General features: G+C 42.5%; 1 protein-coding gene across 7 annotated transcripts in view; it reads right to left on the reverse strand.

The window, feature by feature from the left end:
• Positions 1–6,061: 6,061 nt before the first annotated feature.
• Positions 6,062–21,731, reverse strand: part of TRIQK (triple QxxK/R motif containing) — a 97,365-nt gene continuing 81,695 nt past the window's right edge. For all 7 annotated transcript variants that reach the window (XM_039526568.1, XM_039526571.1, XM_039526572.1 and 4 more), the window contains one exon: positions 6,062–8,276. In XM_039526568.1, coding sequence (XP_039382502.1) covers positions 8,163–8,276 — 114 coding nt within the window. In that variant the 3' untranslated portion in view covers positions 6,062–8,162. The remainder of the gene's footprint in view (positions 8,277–21,731) is intronic.

Below are 21,731 nucleotides of genomic sequence, written 5' to 3' on the forward strand. Positions count from 1 at the left end.
TTTATCTCTGCATTTCGTCCTGAAGTGAAATGTTCCCAGTCAATATGGGGATAATTGAAATCCCTCACTATTCTTGGGTTCTTAATTTTGATAGCCTCTCTAATTTCCCTTAGCATTTCATCATCACTATTACTGTCCTGGTCAGGTGGTCGATAATAGATCCCTAATGTTATATTTTTACTAGAGCATGAAATTTCTATCCATAGAGACTCTATGGAACATGTGGATTCGCTTAAGATTTTTACTTCATTTGAATCTACACTTTCTTTCACATATAGTGCCACTCCTCCCCCTGCACGACCTGTTCTGTCCTTGCGATATATTTTGTACCCCGGAATGATTGTGTCCCATTGATTGCTCTCATTCCACCAGGTTTCTGTGATGCCTATTATATCTATATCCTCCTTTATCACAAGGCACTCTAGTTCACCCATCTTATTATTTAGACTTCTGGCATTTGTGTACAAGCACTTTAAAAACTTGTCCCTGTTTATTAGCCTGCCTTTTTCTGATGTGCCAGATTCTTTTTTATGTGACTGTTTATCATCTGATCCGGCCCTTACATTATACTTTTCAGTCCTCTGCTCCTGACTATAACCTGGAGATTCTCTATCATCAGACTCTCCCCTAAGAGAAGTCTGTGTCCGATCCACACGCTCCTCTGCAGCAGTCGGCTTTCCCCCATCTCCTAGTTTAAAAACTGCTCTACAACCTTTTTAATGTTTAGTGCCAGCAGTCTGGTTCCACTTTGGTTTAGGTGGAGCCCATCTCTCCTGTATAGGCTCCTCCCATCCCAGAAGTTTCCCCAGTTCCTAATGAACATGAACCCCTCCTCTCTACACCATCGTCTCATCCATGCATTGAGACTCTGAAGCTCTGCCTGCCTACCCGGCCCTGCACGTGGAACTGGGAGCATTTCTGAAAATGCCACCATGGAGGTCCTGGATTTCAGTCTCTTCCCTAGCAGCCTAAATTTGGCTTCCAGGACATCTCTCCTACCCTTCCCTATGTCATTGGTACCTACATGTACCACGACCACCGGCTCCTCCCCAGCACTACACATAAGTCTATCTAGATGCCTCGAGAGATCCGCAACCTTCGCACCAGGCAGACAAGTCACCATACGATTCTCCCGGTCATCACAGACCCAGCTATCTACATTTCTAATAATCGAATCTCCCATTACTAACACCTGCCTTTTCCTAGAAACTGGAGTTCCCTCCCCCAGAGAGGCAACCTCAGTGCGAGAGGCAACCCCAGCACCATCTGGAAGGAGGGTCCCAACTACGGGAAGGTTTCCCTCTGCTCCCATCGACTGCTGTACTTCCCTGGGCCGTTCTTCCTCCTCAACAGCGCAGAGGCTGTCTGAGCGGAGGTGGGACAATTCTACAGTGTCCCAGAAAACCTCATCAACATACCTCTCTGCCTCTCTCAGCTCCTCCAGTTCCGCCACCCTGGCCTCCAAAATCCGTACATGGCCTCTGAGGGCCAGGAGCTCCTTGCACCGACTGCACCCATATGCCACCTGCCCACAGGGCAGGTAATCATACATGCAACACTCAGCGCAATAAACTGGATAGCCCCCACTCTGCTGCTGGGCTTCTGCCTGCATTGTCTCCTAGTTAGTGGAAGGGTGGTTTACAGAAAGGAGTTTTGGAATGTGGTTTGGTTTACAGGTTTAGGGTTTTAGGGGGGGCACAGGGAAGGGGTTACGGCCGGCGAGGGACTCCCACTCCCTTCCCACTCCCCTTCCAAACTCCCTTGCGAAACTCCCTGTTAGCAGCCCCTGGTCGCTTGTGCGCGGCTTTATAAAGCCCTGGCCTGAGTGAATGCCCCGCCCACTGATTAAGGCTCAGCCAATTACCAGAGGCTTCGAGCTTTCAAACCTGCCTCCAACTGCCAGCCAGAGCACACGGTCCCTCAAACAACCAAACAAACAAACAGACTGACAAACACAAGCTCAGCACACAGCAGGTAACCCCCAAACACAAACAAACACACACTACAGACAGTCACTTACCCCACAGATGCTGTATTAGCTCCTCCTTCACCTGGAGAACTCCCTTGCGAAACTCCCTGTTAGCAGCCCCTGTTCGCTTTCCCTTCCCTTCCATAACCCTCACCAGAGGAGGCTGGTGATAGGCATGAACCTATCATTACAAGATGGAGTGCTTTTACAACTTGTCACACATGGGTACTAAAGAAGAAAAACACCTGTGTAGACAAGTGCTGGTCATGATTGCTGAAATTTGAATAGGAAAAACCTTTTTCTAGCATCTTGCCCATCTGAACACACATCCCAAATATCAGAGCATTCAACTATTTGTGATAACAAATCACAAATGAAGGGTGGTAGAAGATTCTCTCCATGTAGGATGAACCGTGTTATGCTCTTCTTTACCTTCCAAAAAACCTCAGATGAATCAGTGGAATTTGGCTCTAAAGCCAGCACAACAGGTGAAGGGAGGGTCAACTCTGTGCAGAGGTGATCATCTGATGGTGTAAACCAGCATAGGAGCTTTTATGCCATTCCCCCCTCTACTGTTAGTGTAACAGAGGGAAAAGGGTGGATCCAGAGAAAAGGGAACATGACTAGGATGCCCCTGTGCCATGTCAATGCTCAGCTGTCATTTCAGTCCCTGTTTGCAGCTGGTATACATGAGAGAAACCTCATGGCTGCTGAGTAGCAGCCGTGTTAGTCTGTATCCACAAAAAGAACAGGAGTATTTGTGGCACCTTTGTGACGAACAAATGTATTTGAGCATAAGCTTTTGTGGGCTACAGCCCACTTATTCAGGACAGGGGGATAAGCTCTGTAGAGATGAGGCATCAAAGTCAGGAGAGTGACACACACACACACACACACACACACACACTCTCTCTCTCTCTCTCTCTCTCTCTTTCATCCAAACCCCCAAGATCCTCCCCAAAAGATTTCTGACATCAGACTTAAAGTGATCATCAGTTCTCCCTTCTTCTTCTCTCTATCACAGTGGGATTGTGACACCAGGTTTACATCATCCAAACATCACATTTTCTATTGTCCTCGCTCTCCATGCCTCTATGCTCTAAAATCCCTACATTCTATCAGAGATCGTCAAACCTTGTCCAGATCCCCAAGCTCCCCTCCAAAATTTTCCCAAACTTCAGCGGATCCAAAGTCCATGCTCGGCCGATCTCTATAATGGTTCTGAACACACATTCCTTTGTGAGTGTTTGGAGTGAAATATGGACTTTGTCACTTGGGCCCATCTATGAACTGTAATTCATATTTTGAGTGATTTAATAAAAAGACAGAAACAAATCTATTGTTTGAATGATTTTTTGTGGAGGGCTTATCATGCAAAACCAATATAACATGATTATATTTCCAGAAGTTAGAAAAAATACATCCATGAAACAAGTGTCCATGAAAAAGGAGCCTTTCACATGAACTATCCTTCACTATCACAAGTTATTTGATTGGTCCCAACATCTATAGTTCATTGTTACAACTGTCAAAATTGGCAACCACGAAGATTGTTGTCTCAATTAGGGACAGTAAACAGATTGTCCTTATTTTTAATGAAAAAATCTAAAATGTAATACTTCACAGTTTAACATGTTTATTCATCTAAACGAGCTAAAAAATAATGGCGTGACATCTGTTTGAGAGACACTGGTACCTAACATTTTGGCTGTCTCTTCACCAATTTGGTTGTCATTAAAAAAAAAAAAAAAGGAGAGGATGCTGTCAATTAAATGCATTGACATACTGTATAAAAATCCTTTTCTGTTCTTGGAAATATGTACTAAACATATAGCATGGTGTGCTAAGGCAAACTAAGCAGTAAGTAGGATGAAGGGAAGAAACACGGTGCTTCAAAAAATGCAAGTCTGTTCCCCTCTCCCAGGGTGTCAACAAACTCAATGTTGTACACACAATCTTTGCCAGTTTATTCATCTTATGGATTCATTTCTACAAGTGCAAGCATAATCTACTTTGCTCAGAAGCAGTCCAAACACCATATTTCTGCAGACTTATTGCCGTTCCATATTGTTATTTGCTTAGTCATAGGAATCACTGATTATTATGATAGTTTATATAAAACTCTAAATGCCATAAAATCTTTATTATTCTGTTTGTTGGGATTCTATGTTGATTTTAAGCACATTCCACTTGACCTTGAAAAATAAGGACTCAATTGTTCCTTATAGGCACAAGCCCATGTTGGAACAGTATGGAGTATTTCCCCATTGGGAGCTGCTAGAGGCTTCTTGCTCATTTGCAAAGGGACCATACATAATCTAGCCCTAAATTAAGTGATGAACCCCTCCAGTAGTAGTAAATTTCACTGAACCAGTATAGGCCTTTTAGTTCAGTTTCTGCCCTATCCCATTAGAAAGGATAATTTAAATTATTATTTATTTTTACATATAATCTATGATCAAGTGGACAAGTCAATTATTATCTAGAGTCGAGGACTATCCTGGAAACCTAAGCAAACAAAAGAACTATCTCATATGTTCTCAGTTAGATGTAAATGCATAACCTTATATATATCATCATTGCTACAGCTAATTGGATAAGTTGATAGGGCTGTGATATACACAGGATCACATGGTGCCTAGTTAACAAGCTTCAGTGATCTTTAAATAAAGCACCCTTCAATGAAATTTTAAATACATCTCTGAGGCCCTTGTTAGAGATATAATTACAGTGCATCCCCTCATTTCCAATAAAAACACATTCATGGATTACTACAAATACAGGTAGTAACCAAGTGGCAATGTATACATCCTGTACTATTTGTACCATTGTAACCACCATTACGGAGTTCTTAGGCTTCTTTTGTACTCCTGAAATTGTTCCAAATTCTGCTTTTACTTGCCAAAGAAATAACAAGTACTGAACCAAGCTGTATTACTCAGGATCACTGCTAGCAGCTATAGTCCCTCCAAAGGCAAAATATCTACCTAAGTGGGGAGGTGAAACAGAGCAGCAACCCTCATTCTTCTGCAGGACCTAGAGCCATGCATCACTTCCCCAAAAAGAGGGCACGGCCAGACACACCTACACCAGCTGGAGCTGCTCTGAGTCAGTGCATCTCCTAAGCAGCTTCTGCTGGCTAGGAGCCTGGACTGGAGTTTAAAGATGCACTCCATAAGCAGAGGGCTGCAGCAATAATGGAGCCTGCTCTATCCCCAGAGTTGAACTCCCCCATTTTGTAGCTGCCCCATGGAGTTGAGTCAAGTCCAAGGTGGTAGCAAGCCATATACAATTACTATTACAGTATTTTCTATTGGTTTAATATGATCAGGACCAAAACAGAGCATTCCCATTTGTAAAATGTACTGTATTTGAAGAGACTAGAACAGAAGTGAAGCTCTCTTTGTTACATTTTCAACATTTAAACCAGGGGCAGGAATCAGTTGGTTTGCTCCAAAACTTATAAACAGTGTGCATTCTTTGGTAGTACTACTCATACTTGTATATTGTGTTATCTAAGCTAATTTAATGTTCTTTCTAATGTACATTTCATAGCAATGCAATAGATCCAACTTTAATAAGCACTTTCAGAAAAGTTCAAAGTTTAAAAATTCATTTTATTATTAAAATAGTCCATGAGCTACAGTTACAAAGACAAATGACCTAAAAAATTATGGGATTGGTTCTGCTTTCAGATACATACATAGGTATCATCATTAGAGAAAGAGAGAGAGAGAGCGCACACCTAGCATGCATTTGAGGTGCTAAAAGCAACTTCATTTAAAGATATCAGGAATGGATACCTGCTGTGCTCCAAAAGGGAGGCATAATAACCGGCCAGATTTTGATCTCACATTAGTGTGAGTAATTAGGAGTAAGCAGGAGTAATTTCCCTGAAGTTAAAGGAGTCCGTGAAAAGAGGTGTAAGCAAGACCCAACTCAGGCCCTATGTTTAATGCATTTGTGTTTATAAATTAAAAAATAAAACAAGCGGATAGTTTGACTAAGGCTGGGACATCTGCTATTAACAAACCCCTGTCTGTAACTAGTGGACTGAAAGCACAGGTGCAATATTTTCCATGTATTTGCTGCAATATTCTCCATGTATTCCCATGTGCACTGGGCATGAATCTCCTCAGATATTCTAAGCAATAGGCAACTCTCTAGTTACATGTGACTTAGTTATGTCTGTCACCTGAATGAAAAATAGCCGTATGTAAAATGCAGCACTTGAGAACATAATGGAGATTTGAGATACTTTCTAGTCTAGGGGTCTTCTGGTCCATAAACCAATACATAGATTTCATTCATCCACAGATGTAGTTTGGTTTTTACTTGTGATTCACACAATATGGGAAATGTTCTTGTTCTAATAACTTCAAGTTACTATTTTAAGTTAGAAATATTCTTCTTTTCATTTAACTGTTTCGGAACACAATATATATGGCAATATAACATACTTAGCACTTCTATTGCATGTCTCATACAAAGCGCTGTACAACCATTAGCTACATAATCCTTACAGCATCCTGTGAGTTAGTGGAAAATGGAAATTGCTCGTGCAAAATGAAAGAGAGGACTGCAGCATTTTGAGACGTGGTATGGCACTCAGTGAAGTGACAGGCATGTCACATCCAAAATGCCAGCTTGTGATTGCCACATGTCATAAAAGGCTTCACTCCAAGTGCTATATGTTGCTACACATTTGGTGGCATATATACTATTACTGGACTACACGTACTAAGAATGTATGATTTTGGGGATTTGGTGACTTAAAAAGTCACAATTTAGAGAATGAGAAATAAGTATAATATTTCCTTTTCATACATATGTTGGAGATGCTGGTGTATTCTGCATTTCTAGATGAGGTGTCCTGTATTACACAAACCGAATAAAAAGTGTATCCTTAGAGACTCATAGTGTATATAGGCATCAATACTGTATGATCTAAAAATTAACCATATTGATCTAAATTCCTGAACCAGGTTTTCAGTGGTGATAATGGGGCTGTGGGTCAATTTAAAATAAACATAGTCTTATATACTACACTATTAGTTATGTTTTGGTTTCTCTTTACCTCCAATATCCTCATGTCAAATCTAAGTCTAACTTGAACACTTCCAAAACAGTCACTAAACAAAGGGAACTCAGTGGTTTATCCCTTAGTTATAAGACTATTATATAAGAGACATTAGGGTTAATTTGCCAACAGAGTTTCTAACAGATTTAAGAGTCAAGACTCTTCCAGTTTTGGGGAGTAGGCATGAAAAAGATTTGTTAGCTGGTACAACCCCTTACATTAGTTTGATGGGAAAAAGATAGTATAACTGGAACACTAATTTTTTACCACACCCTCCCAATGAGAGAAGCAAGTTGCTATTGCAATTAGCAGGAAAAGTATAATTAAAATAGAATTTCATCTTTATATCAATAATAGAGCAGTATACTAATTAAAATCAACATCGGCTGAACTTTCTACATATACCAGTTCCCACAGCCCAAAAGGCAAGGAACACTGTTTCAGAGGCATATGTTAATAATGTTCAAGCTTCTGTCATCCAGGTGCCATTTCTGACAGAGCACATGTGCACTGAACAGTTGGCAAGGATTGAAAAAAGATTACTGTAGATACATGTGCATATAGAATCTAGGATATAAAATAGGCCCTACAGGAAGTGGGAGACTGTTTCTAAAAAGAGAAATTAAATATGACTTCCTGCATGTGTGAAGAGCGAGAGCAAGAGAGTGCAAGACTGAGGGTGGTGCAGATGTCCTGGAGATACAAATCAGTAAAGCAACTTTTATTTGGGGACTTGTTTTTTCTTTTGTATTTTAAAAAAAAGAAACCTAATTTCACTACTGGGAAGTTTGGATTCATGGATTCATGAATTTAAGTCAGGACAGACTACCCAGAAGTCAGTATCTACCCAAACTGTCTTTTGGCATCAGAGTTCTCAGCCTGAGAAACAAATAATGTAAACAATTCATTTAATTCACAATAGTACATCTTTTGCTTTAACTTAAGCAGCTTGCATTGCATGAGTCTTCTTTGCCTCTTCTGCAATATGAATTTTAAGAGTGATTGAGATATTGCATAGTATTATTATGCATTATGCTGTTCCCAAGCAGTGTTGTTCAAGGTAGTTGCTTTTCCAGAAGAGAATCTGATGATAGGATAGATACATTGCATCTGCTAGTTTTCATTTGGATCCAGATCAAGGTCAACTTCACTTGATAGATTAAGATAAAAGAAAGCGTAGAAAGCCAACAGAAATACCAGTATAGCTGCAAGGACAAGGGCAACTTCCTGTACAAACGAGAGAGAAATTTTAAAAATGATAAAATGTTACATATGGTATCATCATTTCAGATAAATCAGGAACAAATGTTACCTTCCATCTGTATCAAGCCTGCAGAAGTTAAGTTTTCATCAGACTATATAGTTCACACAACCAAGTGGCTTTTTAATTAACACTTCTTTGCTGCCACCATTTCAGCATGTTATGGAAAAATTGTACTTGATCAGATGATCAATTTTTTGGTGGGCCAGACATATCCTTTTTGGCAATCAACACAGACAATGTTCATAAAAGATTCTGTAGGTTTCCATGCAAATTTGAGCAATGATTTTAGATTGTGTTTGGCTATTTTAGCATTTTCTAGAAATATGATCACTTTTTTCATATAATTATAGATTCCTAGGCCAGAAGGCACCATTGTGGTTATCTAATCAGACATCCTGTATAACACACACCACAGAACTTCCCCCAAATAATTCACAGAACATATCTTTTAGAAAAACATCCAATTTTAAAAATTGTCAGTGGTGGAGAAACCATCACGACCCTGGGTAAGTTGTCCCAAAGGTTAGTTACCCTCAATGTTAAAAAAAGTTACACCTTATTGCCAGTCTGAGTTTCTCTAGCTTCAGTTTCCAGCCATTAGATGTTATACCTTTCTCTGATAGACTGAAGAGCCCATTATTAAATATTTATTCCCCATGTAGATAGCTACTGACTGTAATCAAGTCATCCCTTAACCTTCTCCTCCACAAGCTAAACAGATTGAGCTCCTTAAGTCTTATCACTAGAAGTATGTTTTCTAATCCTTTAATCATTCTCGTGGCTCTTCTCTGAATCTTCTCCAATTTATCAACATCCTTCTTGAATTGTGTGCATCTAAACTGGACACAGTATTCCAGTAGGGGTCGCAAATACAGAGGTAAAACAACCTCTCTGGTCCTAGTTGAGATTCCCGTTTATGCATCCCAGGACCTCGTTAACTCTTTTGTCCACAGCATCACACTGGGAGCTCATGTTCACCTGATTACCCACCACGACTCCCAAATCATTTAGAGTCACTGCTTCCCAGGATAGAGTCCCCCATCTTGTAAGTATGGCCTACATTCTTTCTTCTTATAGCGACAAGATTGAAAATTATAAATGAGGCATGCACACCACAGTTGGTATCAATGAAAAATGCTACTCCTACCTCCCTAGCAGAAAACAATGTGCCATGGTACCAATCTGCAAAATCCCTCAGTGCAGGACAAAACCGTTCCATGATCAATAACGCTGGCAGAAAGCACCAGAGTTTGCATTTGCACTTAACTCCCTCTCTCCAAAGAAAAACTCTTCTGTAGCTGCCTTAATTATAATAAATGAATCCTCTACAGTGTACTTGATTTACAGTAGGCTTCAGAATTCGAGAAATGCTTTTGTAGTAAATGCCACAGGGCTGTCTGTTATCATAGCCTCTTTTTCTTAGGGCTACTTAACTTAGGCTCCCAAATGTATTAAATTGCAGTATAACGATCCTCTTTATAACAATACTTCTTTACAACACAAAATGCTTGACTTCCAAAGACAGTGTTCTATTAAAAAACGATATTTTCAGTTCACTGGAGAGGGCAACATACTTCTCTATGTTATACAGTGTTTACTACCATTTTCATAGGCAGTGAAATATGGAGTATGACTGAATATTGCACTGTTATATGGCCACTATAAATGGAAATTGTCACTTCCACTGCTGACCAGGGTGATTACACATTACCTCACTGCCTATTGTCGTGATTTATTTTTAAATCATGTACAGGGGGCCCTCAATAAAAAGAGCTGAACTCTGTTAAAACAAATACCCACCACTCCCACCAAAAATAAACCAAAAATGTGGTCCAATGGTCCATCTATAAATCATCTGCATCAAACCACCCATCCAGATACATAAACGGATAGAAGGAGAAAAGAGGAGCTAAGTAGCTGTGTAGTAACTAATATGAAAAGGAAAGACTGACAGCAGGGTTTGAAAACAGCCAGAGAGGGAGTCAGATAGAGACTGTCAGCAAGAAAGATCCATAGATAGGGCCACAGTGGGAAGGAAACTATAGGAGGAGCTATTAGACCTGGGTATTGACCTCAGCCTTCTGATTAGGACATGGTCTACTAGAAAATTAGGTTGGTATAACTACGTCACTCAGAAAAAACACACTCCCTGAGCAGTGTAGTTCATCTGACTTAAGTCCCCGAGTAGACACTTCTTCTTCTGTCGACATAGCTAGTGCCTCTCAGGAAGATGGATTACCTCCCATGGGTGTAGTTAGTGTCTACACTGCACTGCGGTAGCATTTTAAGTATAGAATAGCCGCACCTCATTGTGTCCCCAAACCTGAAGGAGTTAAAATTTTTACTAGCTCCACGTTTTAAAATCAGGCCCATGATCTGGCATTCTTCTCCAGAACAGCACTTTCATTTGCATTTACGTGAATGCATTTTATGTTTGATCAGAATGTTGGATCAATAATTCAAACAAATGTCACCTAATAAACATTGAAATATTACTGCTTACTTGGCTTATGCTGTGTATGAGTCTTTGTTCTATGAGAAACCATTGGTTTATGCTCTACAGGGATGGCGATTTAATTTTTAAGTTGTTTGCAGTATTGTTGTAGCGGTATTGGTCTCAGGATATTAAAGGGACAAGGTGGGTGAGGTAATATATTTTAAAGGACCAACTTCTATTGGTGAAAGAGACAAGCTTTTGAACTTACACAGAGCTCTTCTTCACCAGCAGAAGTTGGTCCAATAAAAGACATTACCTCACTTACCTTGTTGCCCTAATTTATAAGTGATTTTTATTCTTCTAAACAAATGTTTAAATTGTTTGTATAAATTTGCTTAGGGGATTTGTTATAGGCTGCAACTAGACTTTCCTATTAGAATTATACAATAATTTGAACCTTATCTCATTTTATATGATTTGATTAAAAAAAGAATTGCATCTAATTTACTAACATTAAATGAACGTGATTTTTGCTTTGTTACCGTTGCAACACTTTCAGTAGCTCAAAAGGGCATGGCAGCATCAGACAGGTTTCATTTATTTTCTTGTATCCACAGCTGTGCTCCCAGACCCATCTGGCCACACAGCTACTAATTTTAAGAGGATGTAATGAACAAGTGACACACAACTGCAAATTCCATCTGCTCAGAAGAGTGGACAACAATACCATACAATGCAGCCACCATTTACACTGACACAGAGAGCAGTATTAATTTTTTCCCCTCTCATTTGGATGCTAGGCTTTCCCCTTTATCACAGGCCAACCTTTCTTCTTCTCCACCTCGTCGCTCCACAATCGCCCTTCGAAAATTGTGTGCTGTATGTAAAAAACTTGTTGGCAATGTTTTATAATGAAGAAGCATTTCCTAGAGATTATAAGAAGAAACTGGGAGTCAGAAGATCTCGATTCTATTCCCAAATTATCTAATGATTTGTATGACTTTAGGAATTTATGTTTCTCTACACCTTAGTTTTGCCATCTATAAATTGGGGATAATACTGCTACTTTCCTCAATCACAAGAGTATTAGGAAGGAGGTGGGAGACCTAATGTTTGTTAAGCATTAAGAGATCTTAGTACTGAAAAGACTTAGAGAAGTGAAACTAATGTATTAAAATTCTAGGCCTAAGAATTATACAAGAACCTCAACTTTGAGTTATTGAGAAATGCAGTGGAACAAAAAAACCCTCATACTCAATATTTGAGTAACAAATTTTGTCTGGTAACAAACTGATCTAACAGAATTAATGATACATTGTTCACAATTAGGCATGCAGTCTAGTATGTCTACGGTTGCAGGGATTCGATTTTTAAAAATAATTTTAACATAAAATTGATGTTTTTTTAGTATTTTTCCAATTTTTATTTATTTAAATTTTCACAGTTGTGCAAAAATTATGGGTTTAAACATTTTTTCCTAATTTTAATCAATTTAAATTTTCTCAGTTGTGGCAATTAATGGGGGTGTTAGACACCTGGGGATCAGCCAATAATTATTTAATGAGATTCAAAAAAATTAAAGCTTTATAACTATTAAAACCAGGGGCGGCTCTAGCCATTTCGCTGCCCCAAGCACGGTGGCACGCCGCAGGGGGCGCTCTGCCGGTCGCCGGTCCCGCGGCTCCGGTGGACCTCCCACAGACGTGCCTGCGGAGGGTCCGCTGGTCCCACGGCTTTGGTGGAGCATCCGCAGGCACGCCTGCGGGAGGTCCACCGGAGCCGCGAGACCAGCAGACCCTCCGCAGGCACGTCTGCGGGAGGTCCACCGGAGCCGCCTGCCGTCCTCCCGGCGACCGGAAGAGCACCCCCCGCGGCATGCCGCCCCAAGCAGGCGGTTGGCGTTCTGGGGCCTGGAGCCGCCCCTGATTAACACACAAAATTATCAACACCACACATCAAAATATACAAAGTAAATATCCTTAAATCAATCTCTAAGTTCTCAAGCAACATTTTTCTTTCTTTGCCTATGTGTAAATTATGATTATCATCAAAGGTAATATTTTTGTTGGTTTGTGTGCACATGGTGAAATTGACATTTACCAATAAAAATCAAATCCTTCCAAGCCTAAATATGTGTTAGAATCGCATCTAATTTATAAACTTTCAAATAGAAACCCTGCAATGAAAATCATACCAAAACACTACAAAATTGCTATATTTTCTTTGCAACATGAGTAAAACTTGTCATTTTAATTTGTATATATCACATCAGCTTTTACAATTTGTGAGCCATACATAAAGGCAAAGCCTTAAAACAAATCTACTTCCCTACTACCGGCAACTGGCAACTTTTGGATCGCTCCTCCGTAAAAGGTACTTTACTCAGAGGATTTCACTCTCAATAATTAATTCTTATGGAAAAAGAGCTACAGATATTAACTGAAAATAATCAGCATTTTTTTCTCACCACAGTACAGAATTTAAGAGACTAATATCCCCGCTATAGAATTCTGAAGTATGGTTAAATAAATCTTTAGAAGGAATATCATCTTCTATAAATCTCTATAGAGTTTTGAGAATTGTTTCTGTAGAACCCTACTGATTTCATCTCTATTAAGTTCTGTAGGACTTTTCCATAAAGGAAACATATTTAGTTACTGTATATAATAAATCTGACTCTCCTCTCATTTATGCCAATTTTACATCATTGTAACTCACTACAACTGACTACAATGATTTACACCAGCCTAAGTTTCTGATCCTGCAAACTATTCTACATGGATAGACCCCTATGCCAGCACAAAGCTCCACTGAAGTCTGTAGGGCTCTGAGAATGCTCTGAGGCTACGCATACTGAGCAGTTTGCAGAGTTGGGGCCTAACCGAGGAAGAAAAATACCAATTTTGGACACAAGATAAATTCCCATACTGTACATAGAGAACTACAGTATTCACAGGGAAAAAAGCATTCATATGTATTTGTTTTAAATCCTTCATAAGTATAAATCTCTGAATTGATATCACTTTGAAACTCAATGTGACTGAATATCACAGGTGTGTGTCCCTCCAATTCTAAGCTATTTCTAGTTAGTTTAAACTCAAGCATGTTTGAAAAGGGGAGAAAAGAAGGAAGTGACAGTGACACTGGGTATTTCTTTTTTTGGGGACAAAACATGAAAACCTGTTGGTGACAAGATATCCCTAACATATCTTGGCAAACTGGTTAACTCAGAAGATTATGAACAGCAAGAAATCAGAGGACACTCTTTGGCAAACTGCATCAAGAATGTTGTCATCTATTTGTATCCAACTAGCTCCAGATGAGATAGATTCTTGGTAGGGAGCGAGCTGTATAGGTAAATAGATGAGGTAGCTATGTGGAAGAATGGATGGACAGTACATTTCTCATATTCAGAAATTACTTTTTCCTTGGTTCCATCAATGTCCCCTTTATTTAATCTGACATATTCTCTACTGACTTGCCCCTTGTACCGTCATGTACATCTGAGCAAAGTGGGTATAAAATGCTATCATTCTGATTTGGTAGCATTTTTTACTTCCTTTGCACAGATGTAAATGGCTGCACAAGGGATTAGGTAGTGGAGAATCAGGCCCCTATTCCTAGTGTGTTTGTTATATTTATTAGTGACTATACTGAGGCAAAGGCAGTGCAAAACATTACCCATATTTATTTTTTCATTTCTATTTTGGGTATCAAAGGTTAGGGTTGACTATAGAAAACTTGCACATACTACAGAGGGTCATTTAAAGGAAATCTCAGGCATGTTATTATTTTTTTCCATGACCTTGCAGTCCCCTTACTGGTGGCTTAGCACAGCCATGCAGCGATTCTGGATTAGTGACACATGGAAGAACTCAGTTTAACAACACATCTTTTTATTACTGGAAGCAGGTACAGAGGCATTTCTTCTGCTGTCGGTACAGCTTCCCTCTCTCTCTGAGGCCTGGTCTACACTAGGCGTTTAAATCGGTTTTAGGAGCTTAAAACCGATTTAACGCCAAAACCGTCCACACTAGGAGGCACCTTATATCGATTTTAATGGCTCTTTAAACCGGTTTCTGTACTCCTCCCTAACGAGAGGAGTAACGCCAGTATCGGTATTAACATATCGGATTAGGGTTAGTGTGGACGCTGATCGACGGTATTGGCCTCCGGGAGCTATCCCACAGTGCACCACTGACCGCTCTGGACCGCAATCTGAACTCGGATGCAGTGGTCAGGTAAACAGGAAAAGCCCCGCGAACTTTTGAATATTTCCTGTTTGCCCAGCGTGGAGCTCCGATCAGCACGGGTGGCGATGCAGTCCGAAATCAAACTAAAAAAAGAGCTCCCGCATGGACCATGCGGATGTGATCGCTGTAAGGGCAGGCAAATCCGTTCTATCAGCGCTCCGTTACAGAAGATGAAATTCAGAATCCTTTTTTAAAAATCTCCAGACAGACGCCATAGCAGGGACTCAGCGCACTGCAGCGTGACAAGTGTAACGGAAAGCCAAAGAATCAAATGGACGCTCATGGACTGGAGGACTGAAGCTATCCCACAGTTCCTGCAGCCTCTGAAAATTATTTGCATTCTTGGCTGAGCTCCAAATGCTTCTAGGGTCAAACACAGTGTCCGGGTCATGGCATAGCTTGGCAATCTACTCACCCACCCCCCACCCACCCCAGAAGCGAAAGGTAAAACAATCCTCTGACTCTTTTACATGTCACCCTATCTTTACTGAATGCTGCAGAGAGACGCGATAGTGCAGCAGTCAACACCAACATCCTTGCTCCCCCCCCCCGCCATGGGCGGCTGATGGTACAATATGATGGAAATCCATCCTCATCATCAGCATCAGCTGATCATGCAAAAAGCTGGAAATCCATCCTCATGATCAGCTTCAGCTGATGGTACAAAAGGACTGGTAACCGTCCTCGTCATCAGCCTATTGGCCCTAATTTTTTCTGGTGGATGGATGGTGCAATATGGCTGGTAACCATCCTCATCATAGCAACAGGGGGCTGAGCTCCATCAGCCCCACCCTTCATGTGTAAAGAAAGATTCAGTTGCCCCTGGACTAGCAGTGGGATGCTGGGCTTCTCTCCTACACACTGCTTAATGTCCTGTCTGGACTATCATAGCAGCTGGAGGCTGCCTTCCACTCATTTCTCACTAACAAGTCAGTGTGTCTTATTCCTGCATTCTTTATTAATTCATCACACAAGTGGGGGGACAATGCTACGGTAGCCAAGAAAGGCTGGGGGAAGAACGGAATCAACAGGTGGGGTTGTTACAGGAGCACCCCCTGTGAATAGCATACAGATAATTTCTGCGGGCTCTGACACAGAGCAGGTGGTTCTCTAGCACACTTGCCTATATTAGGCAGCACAGATTCTATTTTTAGATACCAAAAAGGAGGGATTGACTCAGGGAGTCATTCCCAATTTTGCTTTGCGCCCCTGGCTGATCGGCCAGGGGCACTTATGACAGCAGCCAATGGTACAAAACGATGGAAGGTGCAATATGGCTAGCAACCACTCTTGGCTTTTGCACCCCTGGCTGATTGACCAGGGGCACTAGCAGCAAATGGTACAAAAGGACTGGTAGCCATGATCATCCTCAGTTCCAATTTATGGAAGGGTTTGGATGGTGCAATATGGCTAGTAACCATCTCTGCTGTCATGCAAAAGCAAAAGCATGCTTCTGTGTAGCGCTGCTGAATCGCCTCTGTGAGCGGCATCTAGTACACATACGGTGAGAGTCACAAACGGCAAAACAAGCTCCATGGTTGCCATGCTATGGCATCTGCCAGGGCAATCCAGGGAAAAAAGGCGTCTGCCGTTGCTTTCCCAGACGAAGGAGTGACTGACGACATTTACCCAGAACCACCCGCGACAATGATTTTTGCCCCATCAGGCACTGGGATCTCAACCTGGAAGTTCCAAGGGGCGGGGGAGGCTGCGGGAACTATGGGATAGCTAGGGAATAGCTACCCACAGTGCAACGCTCCAGAAATCGACGCTAGCCTCGGACCATGGACGCACACCACCGATTTAATGTGTTTAGTGTGGCCGCGCGCACTCGATTTTATAAAATCTGTTTTACAAAACCGGTTTATGCAAATTCGGAATAGTCCCGTAGTGTAGACGTACCCTGATGCAGGAAACACTCACTGTTCAACTCCTCTGAGTTACCTCAGGAGACAGAGGTTCTTCTCATCTGGAAGGAGCAACATCCTTTGCCTCACACACAGACCTAGCCAGAACACTGACTCAGGAACGTACTATGAAAACACAATCTTCATGCCAAACTGCTGACCCAATATATTAACTGCAATCTTTCACAAAGGAATCCCTTTTGTCATAAGGGGAGCTCAGGTGGTGGGTTCTACCAATTTCCTGGCAGCACAGTCAGTGTAGGTTTGGCACCATTGTTCCAAAGCTACTCACTGTCCTGGCCAGTAGAGCCTGGCTGATACTTGTCTCATAGACTCATAGACTTTAAGGTCAGAAGGGACCATTATGATCATCTAGTCTGAACTCCTGCACAACGCAGACCACAGAATCTCACCCACCCACTCCTGTAACAAACCCCTAACTTATGTCTGAGTTACTGAAGTCCTCAAATAGTGGTTTAAAGACCTCAAGGTGCAGAGAATCCTCCAGCAAGTGACCCATGCTCCATGCTGCAGAAGAAGGCGAAAAAACCCCAGGGCCTCTGCCAATCTGCCCTGGAGGAAAATTCCTTCCCGACCCCAAATATGGCAATCAGTTAAACCCTGAGCATGTGGCAAGACTCACCAGCCAGCACCCAGGAAAGAATTCTTTGTAGTAACTCAGATCCCATCCCATCTAACATCCCATCACAGGCCATTGGGCATATTTACCTGCTAATAATAAAAAAGATGAATTAATTGCCAAAATTAGGCTATCCCATCACACCATCCCCTCCATAAACTTATCTGTGAGACAATTGCCTAGGAGAGAAAGCCTTGAAAGCCAGAGGCTAAGCAACCAAGGGGAGCTAGCGAACAGGGAACCACAAACAGGGGACTTTGAGAGGGGGGTTGAGGGAGGGAGACACAATATAATCGCTGTAGTTAGGAAAAGCCACATCGCCAGTGCCAACACTGCTCCTGGCCTGATCTACACTTTGGGGGGGGGAGGAGATCGAGCTAAGATATGCAACGTCAGCTACGAGAATAGTGTAGCTGAAGTCGATGTATCTTAGATCGACTTAGAATCACTTACTTTGCGTCCTTGCGGCGTGGGTTTGACGACCGCCACTCCCCCATCGACTTTGCTTCCGCCTCTCACCGAGCTGGAGTTCAGCAGTCGACAGGAGAGCGATCCCTGATAGATCGATCACTACCCGCTGATCCGGCAGGTAGTGTAGATGTACCCCGTCTCCTCCACCTGCGCCTGTATCCAGACCGACAACCTAACCATGGATACCTCTACCCAGATCCTGGTGTGGATTTGCAGAGTCTGTGGCCTGCATTTCCCACTCACAGAAAGCCAGGCTGGGGGGACCAGCCAGTGTGAAAGATGCCTGCTGGTGGACTCTCTCAGGAAGCAGGTGGGAGAGCTACAGGAGGAGGTGGCCAGGCTGAGGAGCATCCATCCCCACGAGGAATTCCTTGAAAGTACTCATATGGAGACATCCAAGGCTGAGGAAGTTACCAGCTACAAAGGGCTGCTGTCACACCACCGGGGGAGGAGAATATGGCTCTGTCACAGGGAGGACACTGGCTGCTGGTTACTTCTGGCAGCAGGCAGTGTTCCACTCCTACTTCTAACACACCCACGATGGTGATGGAGAACCATTATGCTGTCCTGGCAACAAGCAATGAGGGATCACCCCCGAAGGTGGAGGAGGAGAAGTCATGTATCCCCAAAGGCTGAGAGGACTGCAGCCACCACTCCCAGGTGAAACATAGGGTAGTGGTGGTTGGTGACTCTCTTCTGAGGGGAACGCAGGCACCCATCTGTCACCCTGACACGGCATGCCTGCCAGGGGCCCATATCTAAGACATTATGGAGGTATTGTCAAGGATCAGCCGGCCCTCTGACCACTACCCCATGCCAGTCATTCATGTGGGCACTAATGAAACTGCAAAGTATGACCATCTGCAGATCAGAAGTGACTACAGGGCTCTGGGTGTAAAGGTGAAGGAGCTGGGAGCGCAGGTGGTGTTCTCTTCGATCCTTCTGGTCAACGGTAGGGACCCACGTAGACACAGATGTGTCCTGGAGGTGAATGCCTGGCTGCAAGGATGGTGTCACCAGGAGGGCTTCAGCTTCCTTGACCATGGAATGCTGTTCCAGGAATAAGAACTGTTAAACAGAGAGGGGATCCACTTATCGAGGAACGGGAAGAGCATATTTGGATTCAGACTGGCTAACATAGCGAGGAGGGCTTTAAACAAGGTTTGAAGGGGGAAGGTGATAAAAGACCATAGGTAAGTCAAAAACATGGAGACCAGGGAGAAAGGTCAGAATTTGGAGGGAGCATGGGCTACTATAGTATGGATAAGGGAGAGACAAGACAGAACAGGGGGGAAATCAAATCACTATCTTAGATGTCTGTATACCAATCCGAGAAGTATGGGGAATAAGCAGGAAGAACTTGAAATCCAGGAGGCCAGGAGAGCTGGCTGTATTTTAAAGAGTCTTATTGAGGTTGGAGGAACAAACCATCCCGATGTGCAGAAAGAATAGCAAATATGGCAGGCGGCTAGCTTGACTTAACAGAGAAATCTTCAGTGAGCTTAAATGCAAAAAGGAAGCTTACAAGAAGTGGACATTTGGACAGATGACTAGGGAGAAGTATAAAAATATTGCTAGAGCATGCAGGGGTGTAATTAGGAAGGCCAAAGCACAATTGGAGTTGCAGCTAGCAAGGGATGTGAAGAACAAGAAGAGTTTCTACAGATATGTTAGCAACAAGAAGGTCAGGGAAAGTGTGAGACCCTTACTGAATGTGGGAGGCAACCTAGTGACAGATGATATGGAAAAAGCTGAAGTACTCAATGATGAAATACTCAGTGCTTCACAGACAAGGTCAGCTCCCAGACTGCTGCACTGGGCAGCACAATATGGGGAGGAGGTGACCACCCCTCTGTGGTGAAAGAACAGGTTAAGGACTATTTAGAAAAGCTGGACACGCACAAGTCCATGGGGCCAGATCTAATGCATCCAAGGGTGCTGAGGGAGTTGGCTGATGTGATTGCAGAGCCATTGCCCATTATCTTTGAAAACTCGTAGTGATTGGGAGGTGTCCCGGACGATTGGAAAAAGACAAATATAGTGCCCATCTTTAAAAAAGGGAATCCAGAGAACTACAGATCGGTCAGCTTCACCTCAGTCCCTGGAAAAATCATGGAGCAGGTCCTCAAGGAATCCATTTTGAAGCACTTGGAGGAGAGGAAGGTGATCAGGAACAGTCAACATGGATTCACCAAGGGCAAGTCATGCTTGACAAACCTGATTGCCTTCTATGATGAGATAACTGGTTCTGTGGATATGGGGAAAGCGGTGGATGGGATATACTTTGACTTTAGCAAAACTTTTGATATGGTCTCCCACAGTATTCTTGCCAGCAAGTTAAAAAAGTATGGATATGATGAATAGGCTATAAGGTGGACAGAAAGCTGGCTAGATCGTTGGGCTCAACAGGTAATGATCAATGGCTTGATGTCTAGTTGGCAGCTGATATCAAGCGGAGTGCTACGGGGGCAGTCCTGGGGCCGATTTTCTTTAACTTTTCTGTCCTGCACTTAGGGTGGAAGAATCCCATGTACTTCTTCAGGCTGGGGACTGACTGGCTAAGTGGCAGTTTGACAGAAAAGGACCTAGGAATTGCAGTGGACGCGAAGCTGGATATGAGTCAACAGTGTGCCCTTATTGCCAAGAAGGCTAACAGCATATTGGGCTGCATTAGTAGGAGCATTGCCAACAGATCCAGGGAAGTGATTATTCCCCTCTATTTGGCACTGGTGAAGCCACATCTGGAGTACTGCCTCTAGTTTTGCCCCCGTCCTTACAGAAAGGATGAGGACAAATTGGAGAGAGTCCAGCGGAGGGGAACAAAAAAGATTAGGGGGCTGGGGCACATGAATTATGAGGAGAGGCTGATGAAACTGGGGTTATTTAGGCTGCAGAAGAGAAGAGTGAAGGGGGATTTGATAGTAGCCTTCAACTATGTGAAGGAGGGAGGGTCCAAAGAGGATGGAGGTAGGCTGTTCTCAGTGGTGGCAGATGACAGAACAAGGAGCAGTGGTCTCAAGTTGTAGTGGGGGAGGTCTAGGTTGGATATTAGGAAAAACTATTTCACTAGGAGGGTGGTGAAGCACTGGAATGAGTTACCTAGGGAGATGGTGGAATCTCCATCCTCAGAGATTTTTAAGGCCCGGCTAGACAAAGCCCTGGATTTAGTTGCGGTTGGCCCTGCTTTGAGCAGGGGGTTGGACTAGATGACCTCCTGAGGTATTTTCCTACCTTAATCTTTTATGATTCTACAAAATGCTAGTAAATAAACACAACTATTCTTGGCATCACAGATCTGACTTAGCGGGATAATACTCATGACTGAATTATTGGTACAGAAGGGTACAACCTGCTCAGGAAGGACAGGCAGGGAAAAAAGGGAGGAGGTGTTGCCTTGTATATTAAAAAGTATACACTTGGACTGAGGTTGAGATGGAAATAGGAGACAGACTTGTTGAAATCTCTGGGTAAGGTATAAAAGGGATAAAAAACATGGGGTGATATCATGGTAGGGATCTACGACAGACCACACAACCAGGAAGAAGAGGTTGATGCAGCTTTTTTTTAAACAACTAACAAAATCATCCAAAGCACAGGACTTGATGGTGATGGGGGACTTCAACTACCCAGACATCTGTTGGGAAAATAACACAGCAGGGCACAGATTATTCAACAAGTTCGTGGAATGTATTGGAGACAATTTTTTTTAT

The sequence above is a fragment of the Mauremys reevesii genome, linkage group 2 (genome assembly GCF_016161935.1).
Source record: "Mauremys reevesii isolate NIE-2019 linkage group 2, ASM1616193v1, whole genome shotgun sequence".
Lineage (NCBI taxonomy): Eukaryota > Metazoa > Chordata > Testudines > Geoemydidae > Mauremys > Mauremys reevesii.